The 20471-nt window shown below is 41.2% G+C and overlaps 1 protein-coding gene and 1 long non-coding RNA gene across 5 annotated transcripts in view; one reads left to right on the forward strand and one right to left on the reverse strand.

The window, feature by feature from the left end:
* The first annotated feature begins 5469 nt into the window (after positions 1 to 5469).
* Positions 5470 to 10412, forward strand: LOC130152126 (uncharacterized). Its single transcript, XR_008822886.1, has 3 exons — positions 5470 to 5730; positions 8509 to 8592; positions 9004 to 10412. It is a non-coding gene; the product is annotated as an uncharacterized LOC130152126 (long non-coding RNA).
* Positions 10413 to 16054: 5642 nt separating this feature from the next.
* TLN2 (talin 2) overlaps positions 16055 to 20471 on the reverse strand; it is a 203834-nt gene continuing 199417 nt past the window's right edge. For all 4 annotated transcript variants that reach the window (XM_056345115.1, XM_056345117.1, XM_056345114.1 and 1 more), the window contains 2 exons: positions 20142 to 20267; positions 16055 to 19171 (listed from right to left, as the gene is read on the reverse strand). In XM_056345115.1, the coding sequence (XP_056201090.1) occupies positions 19043 to 19171; positions 20142 to 20267 (255 nt within the window). In that variant the 3' untranslated portion in view covers positions 16055 to 19042. The remainder of the gene's footprint in view (positions 19172 to 20141; positions 20268 to 20471) is intronic.

A 20471-nucleotide genomic window follows, 5' to 3' on the forward strand; every position in this document is an offset into this window, starting at 1 on the left:
ATTCAGCTTGAAATTTTGCCAGATTACAAAGAACAACACCCAGCTTCTTACAAAAAAGGAACTCATTAGATCTTTAGTTCCAAAATATGGAAAGATTAAAAAGCCCTAACACAATAAGCTCTTCATGCTTCAAGGCAAGGACTGGGAATTCTCTCAGTGCAATAGCTATTATCAAGAGTAATTCAAATTTATCATTATACTTTCAGAAGTGCTACCCTGTGATGCCTCTAGGCCAAGGTACAGCATATCCCTCAGTCAGTGGCACCACCCCTTTGTTTCTTGCAAAGACAGAGGAGTGTCCAAGTCTTACATCTCACAGGCTTCTCTTCTCTTCCCCTTCAAAGCCTGTAGGCATGACAGAGTCTCCTGGCAGAGCTGTATGGAGCTGTGGAGCACATCCTGGAGCGTCTCTACCAGACTGGGTAGTGCAGAGCCAGACCAGACTGCTTACGGCTCTGTCATCAACTCTGCCTTCCGTCTCAGAACTCAGTGTTTGAAATTGAAGACTTTTGCACTCGTGCACCATGTTACGGGGAATTTCCCAACCCTGCTGACATTTCTATGTAAAGAAGCATAACTGGGTTTCAGACCTACCCATGTAGCTATCTAAATAACAAGTCAATCTTACAAATGTCTGTTTCGTTGAAGGTTAAAGCTCATTGATGGCCACAAAACTGGACATTGCTATGAGATGACAGGATAATGTGTCACCTTTTTTACGGTGAAATACAAATTCTTTTTTCTACACACAGCTTTTCCCTGTGCTGAAGAGACCAGCCTGTGTAGTTTTTGTTCGGTTTAAAGAAAATCCAAACAACCAAATGAGAAACTCCAGCCCTTCCAACAGTTCTTTTATAGGCCCAGTGCATCTTTTTATCTGGTCTTTAAGGATGCAGGATCTTCTTGGAAAGCTGTTCCCTAACATCAGACCACACTGTCTACTCTTGGAAACAGGAGGCTTTCAAAATTGCTCTGTGGTAGAAAGGCAAAGAAAGTCATTAGCCTTTTCAACTGCATGGTTCTTATGAAGGCCAGACCTCTTTAGGTGTAACACTAAGCTACCGGTGCCACCTTGTAGTTTTGACTCAACCAAGGGAACTCCTATTGCAGATGAGAGCAATGCCAAATTGCTGTTCTCCTTCCTTGTGAATCACAGATGAGAGCACAGAACCCACCCCAAAAGAAGGAAGGGAGTCAAATGTACTTACTTACAATGTCTAGCTCATGGAGAAATCACCAAAACATTCCTTGCCCTTCTTCTGAAACAGGTGGAGTTGGCTGCTGCCTGAGGTGTGACACCAGGCTTGACTGAGGTGTGCAGTTCCAGAGGACTGAGAAGGGTTTGCATGCTGATGGGAGTATAGTCCCAGGCAGGGCCTCCTTTCCCAGCACCAAACACTGGAGCAAGAGTATTCAGACACAACTCTTCATGGTCAAATTCTCTCCCATTCTTTCAGGAAAACATTGTACTTTTATCCACTCAGAAAAAGGTGACTGGGACCTCTGGGAACGACAGCAACCAATAAGTAGCAAACAGCTACTAGAAATGTGGCTGGTGTGAATGTTGGCAAATAGACATTTACTGCTAATGCTGAACACGACTTTTAAAGAGACATCTCATGAAATGACTGAGAGAAATTACTTGGTCGATTAAGCAAAAAAAAATATGAGATTTTCTTAGTCTCCAGCTTTGCTTTCCGTTAGATTTTAGGGGCAGATGAACAGATTTATATACACTTACTACTTACTTTTCTCTGCCCTGTCTCTGTCACCCTATTTAGCACAGAAAGCTTTAAGACTGCTGTAGTTAAACTCTGATTTTTTCCTTTCTTTATCAAGCGCTTTAGGCCCACAATATAAGACTCTCTTTCCTACCATACACCTTAATTTCCTTAGGGATTTGGTGATCCCAATTGGTTGCTAAAAATGTTTCCTCAAAATTGTTCAACACGACACTACCGCTCCAGGCCTTCCCCAATGACAAACTGCTCTTGTTGAATGGCTCCCTCTTTACTTCACACGCTGAATTTCCCTGGGAAGGAAGGCAAAACAGATCAATAATGGAAAAAATTACAACACTTAATAACAGTTTAGCTACACAAACTGCAAAATACCTCAGGGCTGAGATAATTCAGAACTTACTATGAACTGCTGTAATGTGGAGCAACTCCTAAAGAAGTTATGTATACAAGCAAATATGATACAAACAAGTTCAAAGCTGAAAACTGAGAGAACATACTTATTACCTGGGTGGGAGAGAAGTGCACGGAGACCGACTTCAGTTGTTTTGAAAGCCTTTTTTTTCTGTTTCTTTTTCAAAACAGTCGCATCTCTTTAAAGCTTTTTGACAACTCTTAAGATAGAAAGCAGAGCTACTGCTAGAAAGATAGAAAGACTACTACTTTTAGCAGTAGTCGGGGAATGCCAGCAGGATGCAAAAGCCTTCTCTACAACCATGCAGGGACTATGAAGAGAAGTGGCCAAATATGGTACTCCTTCAGCATCCCAAAACGCCTTCGCAGATACATATGCCTGAGTAGCAGCAAGTTTTCATCACCACACACACAAGAACTGGATTACAACAGAGAACCTTTTTGATGCTGCATTTTTACTGCAAAAACTACAAGTAGTCACCCCCACAACACACACACACTTTTTTTTCCCCCTTTTAAATTAAAGTAGTGCTTGGAAGGTCCCAGTGTGATAGCTAGAGGCATCTCCTTCAGCACTAGGGCAACTCAGCCCCTGCCAGAGGCATTTCTGAAGGAGCAAGTCTACACAGCCCTGCTTTTGGAAGGGTTTCACAGGTTGCGCAGAGCTCCCTGGTGCTTCAAGATGACAATTGCTGGCATCCAAGTTAGCAGTTGAAGACCATGTGGAATGGTCAGTACTTCACTGCGGGAACAGCAGATAAACTGAATAAGGACAGAGGAGGTACATTTTGTGAGACTGCAGTCCTGATGATTCTGACAATGGAGAAAAGGGTTAACAACTTCATTTTTATGTACAAAAGGTATCTCTACATGCCTTATCACAACAGTGATTTGAACCTCAAAGAAGAATTATCCTGACAAGAAGGAATACATAGACTTGGTGTTAGCTTCTTCCATTTGCACAGCTGGATTTCTCATATCAACATTGCATAGAGGATCTCAAATTAGTCCTAAACCGAGAGACTGGACACCAGAAGCAGTCATATGAAAAACAAAATAGTTCTGAGGAAGACTTTCCCTTCTCTCTGTTACAGCTAACACTGCAGGTTACCACAACTGAGAAATTTTCCCTGTTTTGTTTCCTTTCCTTGATGAGAGGAGTTGATTCTGAGCCAAACGTAGCAAGAATGAGAAGACCTGTCACAGTTTAGTCTGAATTTGGGAGAGGGGAAAAGGGAAGAAGCTTTCTAGTGTTTCACTTCCTGGGTCTCGTGCCTCTGTGCAATACTGTTCTGAATAGATTTTATTGAAAAAAACAGTTTAAACAGAGCTGTCTACAACAATCTGAAAACTAAATGGAAATAAATTATTTTGTTGACCATTCCTACAATGCAGTTTCAGTGTTTTGTGCCAAACTGGTGGTTTCCCCCAAATCCTACTTACATTAGATTCCACAAGAGGGATGCATCTCTTATTGAAAACCAAATAACTAACCAACCAACCAACCTTTTCCCAGATTATAGGAAAAGTTCTCCACAGGTACATGAAATAATTTGTTTTCCTATGTCCCCATGCCTGATGAGTACTGGTTCCACTTCTTGTGCTTCTGTGGATTTTAGAGGTGTGGGCAGAATTCTTCCCACAAGAAGGGGGCAGAAATGGTGCCTAGCTGTGCTACTCGTAAGTTTGTGTAAGTGTGCTGGACCTGAATTGTGGGCTATTCCAAGTTAAGTTCAAAGGCGGCGATGTTCATTGGTTGAACTACTTCACCCAGATGAATTTATGTCTTCAGGGGATACAAATAAAGAAGAAGCAAAGTAAGTTAAAAGCTAATCTAACAAGAGGCAAATTTAGCATTGAAGGTGATTCGATTTTTTGAATTATTGTTATCATTTTTATTTAAGGACAGTTTAGAAGTGATGCCAAATTAACTCTTTGCCCAAGTTAACCCTAAATATATTTCTCTACTGAGAAAAATGAATGCCATTATCTATGCTCAATAAGAAAATGGAGAGAAAGTTGCCCAAAGCCATGTAGCTTAACGGTAAAGGAAATTCAGCTCTCAGCCTTGAGAGCTGTAGATCATTAATGGAAGTTTTACACAATGAAATAGTGAAAATACAATTTCTGCTTAGTGGTAGTGACAATAAGTATAGGGGAAAACCTAGCATATTAAGGCAGATGCATAAATTCCAGCCAGCTCTTTGTTCTTTTGTTTCCCAGCATTTGCTGAATTCTTCCCACTTTCTATGGTTTATTTAAGAGCTCTTGCAGATGTTTTAGATTTCTTCTAATCACAGTTAAACACTACTTACGTTGTTTTTTTAAAAAACAAAATGCAATATATAATTTTGTATTAAGCTCCATTTTCCAAAGCCTATGCTCCCCTTCACCATTTTGTTCTCGTATGTTACTGATTATAAAAATGGGCTTGTTAACCAGAAATTATTCTACAAATATTTTCAAGCTTTGATCATTCTGTCTCTCTATAGACATTTAATCTATCTCTGTAGTACCAGGATGCTGTGTGGAATTGTGGTCACTGGTATTTTTGCAGTTTTACACTTTGCCTGAAGGAAACCGGTGATACAGTTCAGCATTGCTTGCTGAAGAAGAGGCGAACAGTAGTTGTGGTGTGGGATCAGGTGATGGAGCACAAGCAGCAGCTTTTCTAGGCATAGAACCAGCTGATGCTGCAAGACACAAATGGAAGAAATCAGGAAGACTTCCCAGAGAAGAACAATCTTACTGCTTTCCAGTGCATACCCCTACCTCTGGACAGTGTGAGCAGCATCTGTGGCTGTGAGTTAGCTATGCAGGAGCATCATACGTCTCTGTGCTCCCTCTCTGGGGCGAAGGCCCTGACTTTCTGCTCTACTGCAGCCCAAACCCTGCCTTGAAGACTGCAGGTTTCAGACTACCTTCACGCCAAAGAGGTGCTAACAAATCAAAACCTCTTTGGGAGGAGGAAAGAAGCCTGGAGCAACATTAACAAAGCTAATTTGGCTTGTGAGGCTGAGTTGGACTGTGAGCGGCAGCTGGAAGAAAAATCCTCCAGAAGTCCATCATATGATGATGAAGTTTTCCTGCTTCTGCCTTCCTCCTTCCCTTCAGTCTCTCAACTACTTTCAAGCAAAGCCAGGTGGCCCAAGCATCAGTATGCCAGAAACATCAGTTAGGGTTGATAGAGCTTTTCTTTATGTTCAGTCTACAGGCAAGGAACAAATGGAAAATGAAAAAGTGAAGCTTCACCCAAAATCACTTCCTGAAATGCTCACTTCCTCATGAACTCACTTCTCTCCTGTGGGCAAAAAGAAAGTGAGAACAGATGAATGTGAGCAGGAAATGCTTTCCAGTCAAACACCCCCACGGCGATCAAGTGCAAAGACGGCAGAAGTGTATCAGTCACACAGGCATACAGGACTGTCAGCACTAGTAGGCACAGCTGAGTGAAGAGGAGCTCTGTAGAAGAGGTTGGGGAGAGCCTCCAAGCTCACACTCAAATCAGCAGCAGAGCCTGAGATTGCACAGCACCACACATCTGTGTTTCTACAGTGACGGCACTTTTCTACTGTCGGTAAGTTGAACCTCTGTCATGGCATTTGCCCAGTAAGCAGGAACACTCTATTCGCTGGTGAAATGGTGCAATCCAATTGGAGAACAAAGTCACCGAATTGTCCTTTATGGGCTGGTACACAATCCAGAGAAAGCAGATGCTGTTCTGTCCCTCAAAAGAAAGGACTCGTATACAGCACATCCAGAGAACATACATCACTTAAAAGGGAAGAGGCAATACTGTTTTGCATGAAGTTTCAGCCATACCTGCACTCCAGGTTTGCAGGTAGAGTGAGTGGCTGTGTAAGAGAAGTTTGCCTGACATATTCTGGAGGCAAATAGGATCAAGAAAATCTTGACACTGATTCTTCTCCATTTAGCACAGGCCCATATGTTACAAAAGGTACTAAGCTACTAGCGAAGTCATCTAGTCTCTCCCTCAGCTATTTCTCTCCATGGTTCCTGGAAGGAACTGCTTTAAGTGATGTTTATAGCAGGGGTGTGTGCTGCTAACTCATCCAAACGGTAGTCCTCCTGCGAACTTGTAAGAGGTCTCTGCTTGAAGCAGGCATAATTTTCCAGACCTTGTTAAACGTTTTTCTGGGCGCTGGTCTATACACTTGAGAAATTCCTTACTGAGCAGATTACAAGGGCAGCCAGTGACCCAATAACCTTCATTTTCCTGGGATGATGCAATGGCCAATTCATGCTCAGGAAGTACAGCGGGCTGAGCAGAACGTGAAATGAGCTGCTGAAATTCCCAAGTCAGCATTTTGTTTCCATGCCACTGAGGGTAAGATTTCAAAGTGTAGAATGGTTCTTTAAATTCTCTCTTTTATGAGGTCAGGCTAAATGCTTCCCTTTTATATATGAAGAGAGGGTGATCTTTGCCAGAGTCCACACTGGGTTTGCTCATGTTTTGATTTCTGTTTTGGTTGAGAGCTCTGTGTAGCAGGAACTGCAGCTTTCAGCAGCCGTTCAGGCTTTGCTGGAAGGTGGCCCCTGCCAGAAGCAGTGGGCTGCCGAAGCATCGAAGCGATTTAGCAGCAGCAGAGAGACTCTCTGCTGAAACCATGGTCTGTCTGCAGGCTCTGTCACTCGAGCGCCCTTCCTTTCTACCCAGTCCTCAACTTCAAGACTCCATATTTGATTTTGGGCAGGGAACAACATGAATAAAGGAATAAAAGAAAAAAAGCTCTGAAGAGCTAGCCAGGCTGTGAAAGAAGGGTGAAGATTTCAGTGTAAACCTGACTGGGAGGCAGTGGAGAGCATGTTATAAACACGCAGGATTGTGTGAGAGGAATCCTGTAAGATATATGCCCTCATTTCCATCTTCTTGATTTAATCAACTACTGTTGTCTTGACAGGAAAAAACTCCCAGCACAGTCTATAGATATCTCCAGGAAAACATTAGAAAGTGTGTTAAAACTGGTAGATTGGACGAAAGCAGCAGAAAATATTCTCTATTGATAGTACTTGCAACAGCAGAGAAATTAATTGGGTGTGCTAACGTGCTCATACACAGGTTGGCTTGACTACAGACACAAGCGAGGATATGAAGCCTGCACTAGAGAGTGCTTTTAAGATACAGCAGCCAGCAGAAGCCGCTTAGACACTAACTCCAGCCACAGAGAGCCATAGTTGTATCGACCTTACAGTGTCTCACACGATGCGTTCTTGAGAAGCATGTCATGGTGAAATACAGTCCTACTAGAGAAAACACAGCGTTGTGCTGGAACCCTGTTCCCAGAAAGCTCAGTTTGACAGACTGCAGCAATCTGGGTAGTTGTTTAGATTAGATGGTTCAGGCTGATTAACCTGTAACCCTAGCGCTGGGTTCCCATCACAAATTTCAGTAACAACTTGTAAGGGACAGAGAAAAGCCCCGAGGCCAAACCCTTACTGTGACTGTATGAGCCTGTTTCTCATTCCCGATGTCAGAAGTGAGTTGATTTGTACTCCCCTCTAGCCATACTTAAAGACTAGTCCAGGATTCCCTTCCTGCCTAAACTAATTCAGGACCAATACATATCAATTCCTCTTATACCAGCAGTACTGTGAATTTAAATAGCTCCCTATCCCCCACATCTGCAGATCCAGAGGAGCTGTGTCTGCTCTCGGACACTTAAGCTTAAACCAAAACCCACTTCTTCCTTCAGCTCCCAGAACAGACTCTCCTTTTGGTTTCAGAATTTCTGCCCTTTGAAATGCTCTGCTTTGACAGTTCGAGACTTCTGATCACAGAAGAGTTTCCATAAGGGAAAACAAGTCGTCAGGGCATTCAGCACTGACACCCAGAATTAGTTCTGTGGGAGCCAGCTTCTTCACGGAGCTCCCTGTGACTCTATGGATGCAGCTAGGCTGAAGAGCTGCCAAGTGGGTGTTGAACGAACAGATGCCTTTTTCCTTTAAAATCCAAATGCAACAACAGGAACTTGCTGCTGATAGAAGGGGCTGGACATGAGACTGGACAAATAGTACTAAATGGAGTAGAATTTTCCAGAGACCATGTAACACGTGTAGAAACAAAGCTGCAGCAGGACGCAAAATTTCTCCTTAGGGCTACAGCGTTAAGAATAGTCTGTTCTTAGCCCAGAGGGAAACAAAATCAGAGGAATTTGATCTCAAGTAGTGAACCAAAAAATGCCAGGCATTTTCTGGATGTCTGTGTTATTACAGGGACCAGCCAGGGATGAGTTATTTGTCTTTGAGCTATACAGCTGTTAAAAGTTCTAAGAAATGAAGTCATAGCTTTCAACATGCCCCAGTTATAGCATGTATTTCTGTTTGAACTCTAAAGGTGGCCTGGACTCTCAGAAATGCACAGATGTCTCAAATGCCACCACCTACTTGTCTGCAAGATCAAAAGGGACCAAAGCAACATGTGAGTTTACCTAATTTTAAACATGATTCTGTAACTCACCATCAGTAGTGTCAACTGCAGGTCTGACTTACCTTTTCAACACTGCCATTCTTACTGGCTGGGAGCAACTACAGACAGTATAACCCCTGCTTGGAAGCAAATATCTGAAACAAGCCTCAAATGGCCTGCTTGCTGTCTCAATTTATGTAGTTTTAGAATTTCACTAAGAATTTGAAGACAGAACCCAGCATTTACCACTTACCTGTTACAGGAAAATCCAAGTAGACCCCTTCCAGTCCTTACTCTGTTTCCCTTTTGCAACATGGTAGAGATGCAGCAATATCATCCGTTGTGTCTATAAAAGGGTGGAAAGCTGTTATCTCAGGTTCTGCCCCCCTGCTCTTACTCAAAGTGATTTTTTTTTTTCTCCAGCAAAAGATTTAGACTTGCCTGTGCTGTGCTGTTTGGTCAGCCCCATTTCCAGTGCACCTTCCCACCTACCCAGAGCTGTGCTGGCATCTCAATTCCACTGCAACTGTGTGACCCACCAGACCTCGGAGACTCTACAAATCCTAAAGCCACTCCCTAACCTCTGCCTGCCTCGCAGTCCCAGGACAAAAGAATGGGCAACTTCCTATTCTGTATCCAGCAGCTCTCCCTCCACTCACAGGCAATTAGTATACTAGGAAGCACCCGGGCATGTTAAGCAAGAAGGGTATGAAACACTAAAAGGGAAAAGCTGTTACCTTCATTGGCAGATGTTATGAACCTACTCATTAGGAATCTGAATAGGGACCAAACAGTGTGGACTCTGCTGCTAGCAAATACTTTTGGAAAAAAACTATAGGTCGAAAGTTCTCTTTTTGGTGGGCGTTACACTTAAGATAGGGAAGAAGATCTGAATAGGCTCTGACCCCTTCTGAGATGGGTGCATTGGCAGTCTATTTTGTTTTACAAAGCATTTAGTATAGGAGGTATTCAGCATATTTAGTTTTTCCAGGTTTAGGAGAGGTATAGGATGCCCTTATAAAGAATTTTTTTCATCTAGCCTCTTTCCAGATGACAAGATCTTGGACAAACTGAAATATGAGTGATCTGGTCATGCAATAAAGAGCCACTCCTGCGATTTGGAAGAGGTCCGAGATGACTCCTCAACAGTCAAGAAACTTAACCAGAAAATTCTCTCGTGGCTTGAATTGCTGGGATGCAGGATCTGGAAGCATCACAGGCATGTCACAGCAGTGGTTTGGCTTGAGAATTGCCCTAAACAGCCTTATTGTCACCACTGAGTGATAGGGGATGGCAACTGGACTGCAAGTGAAGCACAACAGAATGACCAGTGAAGCTGATTTTCTTTTTGAATCTTTCCCCCCACTTAGTTTTTGTATGTGAAAACTCAGTAACATGAAGTTCCAGATCAGAAGAGGTCAGCTATATATGAGAGATCAGGAAGAACAGCAAGTTCATACTAAAGTTCTCACTTTCATTCTTCTGAGGGAAAAAGCAGCATACTCTTTTTAGCTAAAATCACTACAGACTTCATGAAGCAAAGGTTCCATCTAGGCTCAAAGAATATATCAAATTTGTGTCCTAACACTCCTCTGTTTGAATTCATAACAGATATTCCTACAGTCTGGATTGCCTGAACTCACCAATTTTCAAATCTATTTAAGAGAAAATTTATGAGAGGATGAATTCGGTTCCTGTACTGTAGTTTCATGAATTTAGGGACTGAGTGTTCTGCACTAATGATAGTTGATAAAAACCACTGGTGAATTTGACCTTGATGTGCGGGACATACTGTTCCTGATTTTGGTAATAAATGTTGACATTAAGACCCATGTTTTCTCCACAGACAGACATGATTGTGACTAAACCTGCACATACTGAGACATACTGACTTTCAAGGAAAAAAGCCAACCATGAGCAGAGGAAAGGAGACAAAACCAATAACCAAAAAGAGAAGAGAAATAAACATTTAGGTGAAGTCTCCAGTGATTTCATGAGACAAAAGTTCAGTCTAGGCTTGAAGAATATACCCATTTTGTTTCCTAACACGCCTCCATCTTAGGTCATAACTCAAATACTCCCACAGTGACTCTACCGCTTCAACTCACAAAATTTCAACTAACAACAAATAGCAATCTTTAAATTGTTAGTAAAGCAATGTGCTATCCCCCTCAGTAAAAGAAAAAAAAAAGTCTCAAGTATAAACATTTCATATGAACTTGAGCTACTAGAGGTTTCACACCATCTTTGCCATGTATGCCACTTTTTTTTTTTTTAATAGCTAACAATTTGCACAGAAAAAGTATAACTAAATATAATCCTCAGACTGGATCTTGAGAAACTGCGCGAGCATTTTGGAAATATAGTGTCATTTCAACTCATTTATTGTTAAAAAATGCAAACAAAAGATGAATATTTAGAAGAAAGAAAATACTCATGCTTATATAGCTGAAGGCAAAGAGTAAGTAATTGCAGACAGACCGGAATCATTAGTGTGGCGTTCTTAATGTCCCAGTCTCACATAACTACAGATGACTAAAGGCATCTCTGAGTAAACTTCAAAACTGGTTCTGTGGCTAAAAGTGTCACATTAAAGGCTCCAGTGCCTCAGGATTTTCATCATATTTTGCAGGAAGCTTTGGTAAAGCAGGAGGCTAATTTAAATAAGCTTGAAGAGCTTTGTCCAAAGTATTAAAGCTGTCGCTTCTCTTGTAGAAAAAGAGAAAAATGCTGCGTTAAGTCCGTACTTACTGAACGAGAGCTGAGGCTGGTGCCTTAACAGAAGCGGTTACAACACAAGGCAAAGCCAAGACACTGAGCAGAGATTCTTGCAATTAAATTCAACTCTGGAAGACAGGATGTTTGTCTAAAGCATTGGCAGTGAAAGAGGGTTGTTCTTGGCACTAATCACAATCACTGTTTAAGTCCCTGTGCTATCAGTTACCAAAAAAGAATGCATTTGATTTCTCTGGAACCGACAGAGTGCAGAAACACTAATGCAAAAAATAATGTAGACAGTTAGTAACTAGATGGGAATATAAATATTAACCCTTTCCTGCATATGGCTACTACTGGTCTATCTAGTTCTTGGACCACAGGAACTTGACTGGCTATTCCATTCAGTGCAACCTGCTCTGTGGATTTGGACAAACCATCTCCCTTCCTGCCACATAATTTTGCCATCTGTGAAATTAGAGTGACTCATTTGTAGTGCTTTATGAACCACAAATAAGGAATGGTCTCTAGGAGCAGAGTATTCTTATTAATACTTGAAACCCACTATGATTATCTTGGGATGGATATGATGGTGAAGGTGCTTCTAACTAGTACCATGTGGTAAAGCATATGAGCCATGCGTTGTTTCTCTGAGGGTCCGGAACACTGTCATTTGGGAAGTCCCACAAGCATGGGTTTAATCCCATTCAGGTCAAGTTGAGGTAACTACATTGCAGACAAAATATGAAGGACTCTGCTGTGGTTTTTTTTGTTTGGGTTTTTTTTTTTTTTTTAAATACTACAGGTATGAGCTACAGCATTTGGTGAATGGGGGCATAAATACCTTTTCTGGTTCAGAAACAAGGCTGATAAAACTATTCTCTGGCAGTACATCCTTAATAAAATGCAATGTATTTATTGTCAAACTGGAAAATGTCCAAGACAGTACAAACACGTATTTATAATATACCCACCATCCCAGAACGGACCACTGTTTCCAAGACTTAATCAGGTCAACAGTTCAGTGACTCATGTTCAAGTAAGTATTTTAATCAGTAACTTCGATTATACAATGCAATTTGCAAAGATCATCAACTATAATGCTGGAAGAAACCTCTACATTAACCTTTTTACTCAGTCAGTTGCACCTTACAAAATACAAACAGCCACAAAGACGACTGATTTTGAACCATATTCAGAGAAGATGGACCATATCACAGGCAATTATTTTAAAACAAAGACTATACTAACAGCCTAGAAAGTACCAAATATTGATGTGTGTGGGACTGAAGATTCCAACCAGTATTTTTAAATGCAGCACTTTAAGAGCAAGAACTGTATTAAGAAAATAGCCAGCAACATTTTCTCACGGTCCTAATGCAGTATTTTTTCCACAGACTCCAAAATGCTTCTGAGACTCCTAAATTAACATCTGATTTGGTACCACAAGTGAATTTTCATCTTCAAAACTTCTGAACTTAATGTTCCACATATATTTTTAATAAAGAGATTTTGACTTTATAGAAATACCAGTTATAGGTAAACATGCCAAAAGAAACCCTCTTCACCTGGGATGAACCCTCATAGTGTAGATTTTAGGATGCTAAGAAGTCACCAGCCCCTGTTATCCATTTTTAAAACAAGTAAATATACTTGAAGAAGATAAGGACTAGGAAAATAAAATCGTGTTTGTTATGTAAGCTTTACATTATCCAAATTAGGCATGGATAAACCCCACATATTAGTATTTCTTCTGCCACACTAGATGTAACTGACTGACTTGCACAGGTGAAAAACTTAAGTGTATATGCTGTTAAAAGATGCTCCAGGGAGAAAGTCCAGCTCTCACGAATGCTCAGAACAAGAGAAAGGGAAAAGCAAAGGAAACTGTGAAGAAAGACAATGTCAAAAGGGACCCAAGCATGTCAAACACTGTGGTTTGGTTTTTAAGTCTCTCGGCCCTACTGCGCAAGCACAAAGAGTTAACTTCCCTAGAATCTAGTCTAAAGTAGTGCCTAGAAAGTTTTCAAAACAAATTAAAATAATGCTGCACAGATAATAAAAGCAGATAGCAAACTTGGCAAATGCTTTTTTCTAGTAGTTTAAAATATCTATTTTAAAAGACTCTAACAGTTTAATTTTAGTAGGTTTTTAATATTTTAAAAAATATTTTCAAATATTTTAGCCTGAAACACGCCTAGGGCCTTTATAGCCCCCATTTAAATATTCAGCTAAACAACCCTACAAGGGGAGCTTCTGCAATCTTGTTTCTGTCAGGGAGAACACATGGAAGAAAGCTACCAAATAACCACAGACACGATACACATCTGGTGACAGATCCACTTGAGGAGCACACAGAATGCCCAAAAGATTCCACTCAGACATGAGGGCAGGCGTGCCAGAGCCAGCTCCTGCTGGTAGCAACATCAGACTAGTTAAGATGCAACTCTCAGGCACAGATTTCACAGCGAGAGTTGAAGTAGCCCGTGTACATACAGCCACTGACTGCTATCTGTTGAATGAAATGGAAATTGTAATGAATATAAAAGCAAAACTAGCCTCCCCCCCCTAAAAACCCACCACCACCAAGCATTCACCACCCTTGAATAACTGCTGTTTGGCTTTTGTGCGTATTTATGTGTGGTTTAGATATACTTAATTTTAAGGCTATTGGGTGTCACTGACATACACCACAAAGTGAGCATTGATAGCTTTGTGCAGCAGCGCTTTACACAGGACATTCTCCTCTGTCACCCGGGAATTCCGCCTTTTCCCAGCCTTGTGGACAGATACACCTTCTGCCTTATTTTGCTTAAGGAACAAACTGATCCTTTGCATGACAACCAGTGCAACACAAGTCACAAATACCTACATGCAGGAAAAAAAGGAATTCCTTCAAGGGCTTATTGTTGATGAAGAAAAAAAAGTAAATTTATTTATATTTGTGGCCAGATAAACACTATACATGCTGGTGTGGCAGCATGACTATGAAGTCCTTTGTGCCTTGCTTGAGGTTACAACTCTAACAGGAAGGGAAGTCATTAAAGTGACAGATGAACCCCCAAGAAATTCCGGCTTAGAATTCCAAAACTGTCTTGAACAGAAGGTCCTTCCACTGCAACAAAGTGTACTAATTTAAGAGAAAAGACAAGTCTCTACTTCTTTATTATTTTTAACAAATTAAAGAAGTGACAAAATGGCACTTACTTGTAGCTCAATAAATGACCGATAATAATCTTTGGGCAAAATTAATCATGCTGTCACATTTGAACTGTCACGGGTACGGCACATGCCCGCTCTAGGACACGGGGTTGCTTCAGCCTGGCCCTTGACCTAGGTCACGTCTGGTGTAGATGGATTCTCTTGTTCGATTTCCCTGGTGCTGAACCGCAGCCGCCCAGCCCCCCCCCGCAGCACCCGCCCGCTGCAGTGGCTGGGCAGACCCCGCGGGCCGGCACCACCTTCCCCACGCCTCCCCCAGCCCGCCACGGCTCAGGCCAGCAGGCCAGAGACACCAACGCACAAAGTGGACTCCAACCAGGAAGTATCACATTCAGGGGCTTAACGTGACACCAGGCAGCTGACAGAGGGGGTACTCTGCCAGAATTATCGTACCGCCCAGCTGCTGAAGACGTCGTGCCCCAGTACCAGGCCCTGCTCCTGCCCAGCGCTGACGGAAGCAGTGCGAGTTTGGCAGCGCGTCCCCCTGAGCCCTGCGGTGGAGGCAGGGATGTTGCCTCTCGGGCTGAGGTACATCCCGTGTGGATCTACCCAGCGCCGCACGCACTTAGCAACATTCGCTCAGGATCTCGGCATCGCTCCCCACTGAACGATGCGCTGTGCCCAAGGACGGAGTTCACGTGTTAAATGGATCATAGCTAATGAGCCAGATCCAGGCTGTGACCTGCCTGCCTCTGAACTAACTGTGGCACACGTACTATGGTTAGGCAAAGCAGCAACTTATAACCGTGGGACTTGTTACTCGCATCACCAAACAGTTTCTGCATTTGGCATAAATTCTGTGCTAGAGAGATGTATTGTTCCGTTACAGGGCTGGCTGCCCTCTTAGGGCTGGGCTGCAGCTGGTTCAGGCTGACCGGCTGGGTCCTCAGTGTTCCCCACCTACATCCAGGCCTTCAGCAAATCTCACACCTTCCGGTTTTCTTTGCCAAACCCTAAAAAGCCAAACATTGCAACACTGCAGGGATGTAGCACAATATTAAAACACAGATTGCAACAGGAATGACTCAGGCTTTGTGTGTAATGTATGCCACCCTGAAGAAGGAAAAGCATGTTTCAGGAATCATAACAGTTAGGGGCAGGTAACTCTCTCTTTGTTAATCATGATGCAGTTACATAAGGACAAAACTTTTACAGTATAAGGCACAAAAATCCCCAAAATTCCAAATCAGTAATACAATAAAATCATGTAGGGCAGATACATGTAGCGATGGCACATGCTATACTCCTGGGGTGAGTATCGTATCAATTTGGACTGATTAAAAGCAAAAATGTGCTCATGAGCTAAACATATTTACCGTGAGGAGATTTCTGAGATTATGTATTCATCCCTTCATTAGGAACTAAGTAATGAACATGCAGAAGATGAAAGGGAAAGGGACAGATGAAACAAGAGTCTAGTCTTCAATTTTTGTTTCAAAACTTTTCTTACTTTGAGACTTCTGATGTAGAAAAGTTTAGACAAATTGTTTTCCAAATAGTTGGGGAAACAACACTAGACTATTTGTACACAAGCAACTTTGAGGCATTTTGCTTTTAATTTGCATACAATTCCTTAAAGTGAAATCCACATAAAGGGTGAGATACAACAGAGCTCGTTTACCATTTCACAAGTTAACAGAACAAAGTAAACATCTATCCTTCTTATTAACCAGCTTCCATCTCTCACTCCAACTTGTCCCTTCCTGCTGCAAGCCTCCCTGCCAAATAAACGCTTCGACTAGTTCCAAACGCCACAGATGTTCACATGTGGACTTCAGTGGTACTGCAAATTATAACAAGAAAAAACTGAAATCGTAAGACTTAAGACGCGCTTATATTCTCTTAATGTTTCCCAAATGAAGACCAAAAATTCAGCATAAAAAAAATACTTCAGCTGTTCAGCTCGGCTACTCATCTGACTGTGGTTCCTCTACCAAGCGCATAGCTAAGGAGGAAAAAAGAACAATACGTTCTGTCAAATAAGAGGGGGCATTAAATCAGAAGTAGAGAAGTCTCAAAGTAACTGTACCAAAATGGATTTCCCAAACAAATTTAGCTGGGACACAATTTGAGCATGCTTTTTCCTTCTACATCCTAATAAAGATTTCTAGCTTTACAATGTCCACACACTGTAGCATTTGACCAGGCTTTTGGCTTCCTTCAAACCGGCAAATACCATCCTGATCAAAATGGATTACAACAGTATTATACCTACAGTAAAATACTGGCATGGTGCCAAGGACAGCATCATCTTTCTTCATGCTTTAATGAGACCAAATAATAGGTTAAACATAGGTTGAAAGGAAGCAGTAACAATTCTGTCTGGTGAATCTTTCCAAAAAAGAGATGGGAATGTGAGGCTATCCAGAAAAAGAGCCATAAGCTACAAAGAAGCTGGACCTACCGACAGCAGCAGCAAATCCCTACCACTAGAGCTGTCTTTATTTGGGTCTTACAGCAATAAACAGCAATTTAGCCTTCTGCCTCAAAATTTACAGGAAGCCTCTTTTTTGGGGGTAGGAATTTTTAACATTGAGATGCTGTGACTGCTCACACCGAGTTGAGTGAAGAAAAATCAATTGTGCTCAAGTGGAAAATCACAGAACTCGGAAATGCTCAGCTTTGATGGTAAGGATTTGCATTTGCACACAAGCCTACACATCACAGCACATCTGTCGATGCCAGTGATTCCATTTGGGATTTGCCAATTTTTTCTCTCTCTCTCGTGATTGTGGATTCTCCAGCAACTCTACTGTATCTGAAATAGGTCAGTACCAGAGAAGAGACTCTTAACAATAAAAATATTTGTACACTTCAATATTTATTAATTCTCTAGTCATTTTTTGCTATATATTTAACACTAGTGTGACAAAATTCCTGATAATTATATCTCATGCAGGTAAGTTAAATGAGTTAGAGCTACTAAACTGGTAAACCTACCACTAGGGGGGTTACTTTGGAGTCTACAAGACAAGTATTTCTGCAACAATGACAACGAGGTGGGTATGCGTACAATGTTAACAGGCTCAGCTGAATATACTTGGCAGGTACCCAAACAACAGCACGGCCTTTGCCAGGACTGGAGCAGCAACGTCCTTTGACCTAAATAGACACTGTTGTTTAAGAGGGCTCGAGCGGAGTTAGAGGCATGTCAGAAGGTTTTGTTAGATTACGGTGTTCTTAGTTAGTCAAATAGTTTAGCTTTTACTAGTTAAAATTGCTGTGATTTGTGTTCTTTCTTTGACAAGGTAAAATGTGTTAACTCACTCTACCCGTGTTGCTGTTGTTTAGGTCACAACAGAGATATGGAGAGCGCACCATACCTTTCTGCAGCTGAAGACAAAACCTGCTGATAGATTGCTGCTATTCCTTCTCTGCAATTCCTTGGCGTGTATGTTTTCATCAATACCAACTATGAAAACAAACTCCCTAGAGTCCAGATTTTTTAAAAATATATTACAGGAAAAGTCTACTTGTAAATTACTTATTCTTTTCTCCTACAACACCCACAGGTTTCAAAACAATATAATTATAAATGAAATTATTAACAGAATAACAGGAGCTGTGATAGTCTTTTGTTGTACTGGGCATTTCCCTTTTTTTACTAACATACATTCTAACAGAAATCCCACAGTACGAACCAGACAACTTCAATTAAAAAAAACAAAATGCAAACTATTCAGTCCAATGTTAGAGCATGTGTATGTGTGTATAATACTGTAAGAGTAGTCACACATTAGAGGTATATAATTGAAACAGCATTTTCCTTCATGAACCTGCTATTACTGAGGCAGTGACAAGGTTTCCATTTCTTTGTTTTCTGAGCTCTTAAAGAATGGCTATTGCCACATTTTGTAAACCTAAATACTGTACAAGTAGAAGCTTGTTGGTATCAGGTAAGGAGTAATACTACTAGTGCAAACAGGTGCAGAGACAATTCCTCCAGTTTCGGGGTGAACCAGCCATATAACACAGAGAGGACAGGCATCTTCTTCAAACCCACACTCATGCATGTTTCTCCACTCAGACATACACCCTTCTCCATCTTGGTCTTCTTTTTACAAGGGTAGTTGGGGGAGAACCACCAGCTCATGTGATATTTATCATATGAAAGATTTCTTGACTGTTTTCCTATCAGTATTATGAATGTTTTATAACAAGTCAAGGAACGATAAATACCTCAAGCATCAGGAAAGTGACAATAATACTGACTTAGTATCTTTAGTAAAAAGTGAAACATTCTCTCCTGAGATATAAGTCAAGGAAGGAACAGGAATGATGAACCTAACACTGTACCATTATTTGATGATCATGCACCTCAGCTGACCAGATGAGAAAGAACAAGTGTTTATTGCCCTCTGCTCATCCAAAGCTATAACAGGCAGTTTATTTAGGTAAGTGCTTGGCATACCAGAATGTTGTCAAAGCAGTTCTCACTGTACTGTCTCCCTTTAGCTTATTTCTTTAAAAGAAAAGAAAAAAAAAAAAAAAGGAAAAAAAAAAAAAAGACAAAAATCTCAGCAGGTTAACCCTCATCTTCTCTCAGCTCTGTGGGTAGAAATTTGTATTGCTGTTGGCGGATCTGAGCCAGCTTTTTCCTTGCCTCTTCCAACTCTCTTTCCTTCTTCAGCATTTCTTCTTGGGCTGCAATGATCTAGAAAACAGAAGTATGAATTATGATAGCAAGGAATACTGTCTGTAAAACAAGATTTCTTTCTCTATGACACCAGTCACAGATAGACCTTGAGCATTCTTCAGAGAAGCACCAAATTTCAATTACTTTGGCAGGAATTGTTCAAATTTTTCCAGGTTTCAGGACTATGCCATCAAGAACAGTATCGTATCCCCACATTTCTTTAAAAGGACAAAAAAAAGAAAAGAAAAAAAGAACCTACCAGCCTAGTTTTACTGTACATCCAAGATGGATTTCATAGTGCTGTGCTCCCCCAACCTTCATCAGGGTGAGGGGTTAGCACATGTCTTAATGTTTGAGTGACAGCAAAATTGAACACTCACTACTGCAGGTACCCACAGTATTCTCCTGCATCTCAAAACGCCAAAGGAAAAATGACAGTGCTACAGACATGCAGAAATGATAAATTTCAGTATCTTTTAAGTTGTGACCACAGTATATGGTGTTACTCCTTCATAACAGTGAATGCAGAAGTTGGTACACCTCAAAGCCTTGGAATCTATTCTTAAATAATGTTATTATTTCTTCATATTTATTACGGTCACAGTAACAAAATGTCATCAGCCTTCTCTCTCACTCTCTATTTCTTTGATTGTATACACACAAAACTAGTGTTCCATTAAGGCTTGGGAATATTCAAAGTACATAACAGAAGTTTGAAAAGAACCATTAACTTCACCAGAACAAAACGAGAAAGATACTGGACAATGGTAACTGCTATGACAGTAAATGCTTTAACGAAGAAGTGTAGACATTTTAACATCACTTTGCTGTTATGTCAGTGGTTACCTAACGGTGAGGCATCACAAAATTCATCGTAATTTCTACACAGATTTTTCCAGCCTGCAGCGCAGCAGATGGACATTGTAACACCACGCTGTGTTTCTCTGACAGCTTTTCTCTGTTTTACTTCTTGGATGATTGTACCAACCTGAGCAATGCCACCCACAAACTTTGTTTTGACCACAACGTCATCATCCTCTGCTTTCCCAAATGCTGCTTTTTGGGCCGCCCTGACCAGATTGTCTGATGCTCGCTTGACAGCATTTCCTGCAGCCTTTGAAAAAGACAAAAGAAATTTAGTATTAAAAAACAGAAAAAGCTTAACTAACATGGATTCATTCATCTGAGCACCAAAACTGAAACTTCTTTGCTATTTTAGCTATTTGCTAAAACTACACAGGAAAGGCGTGTTTTGTTTTGGTTTTCCCAGTGAAACCCAAATTAATCTTTCAAAATCAACAGTACAGAGAGGAACACA

This window comes from Falco biarmicus, chromosome 7, assembly GCF_023638135.1.
Source record: "Falco biarmicus isolate bFalBia1 chromosome 7, bFalBia1.pri, whole genome shotgun sequence".
In the NCBI taxonomy this organism is placed as follows: domain Eukaryota; kingdom Metazoa; phylum Chordata; class Aves; order Falconiformes; family Falconidae; genus Falco; species Falco biarmicus.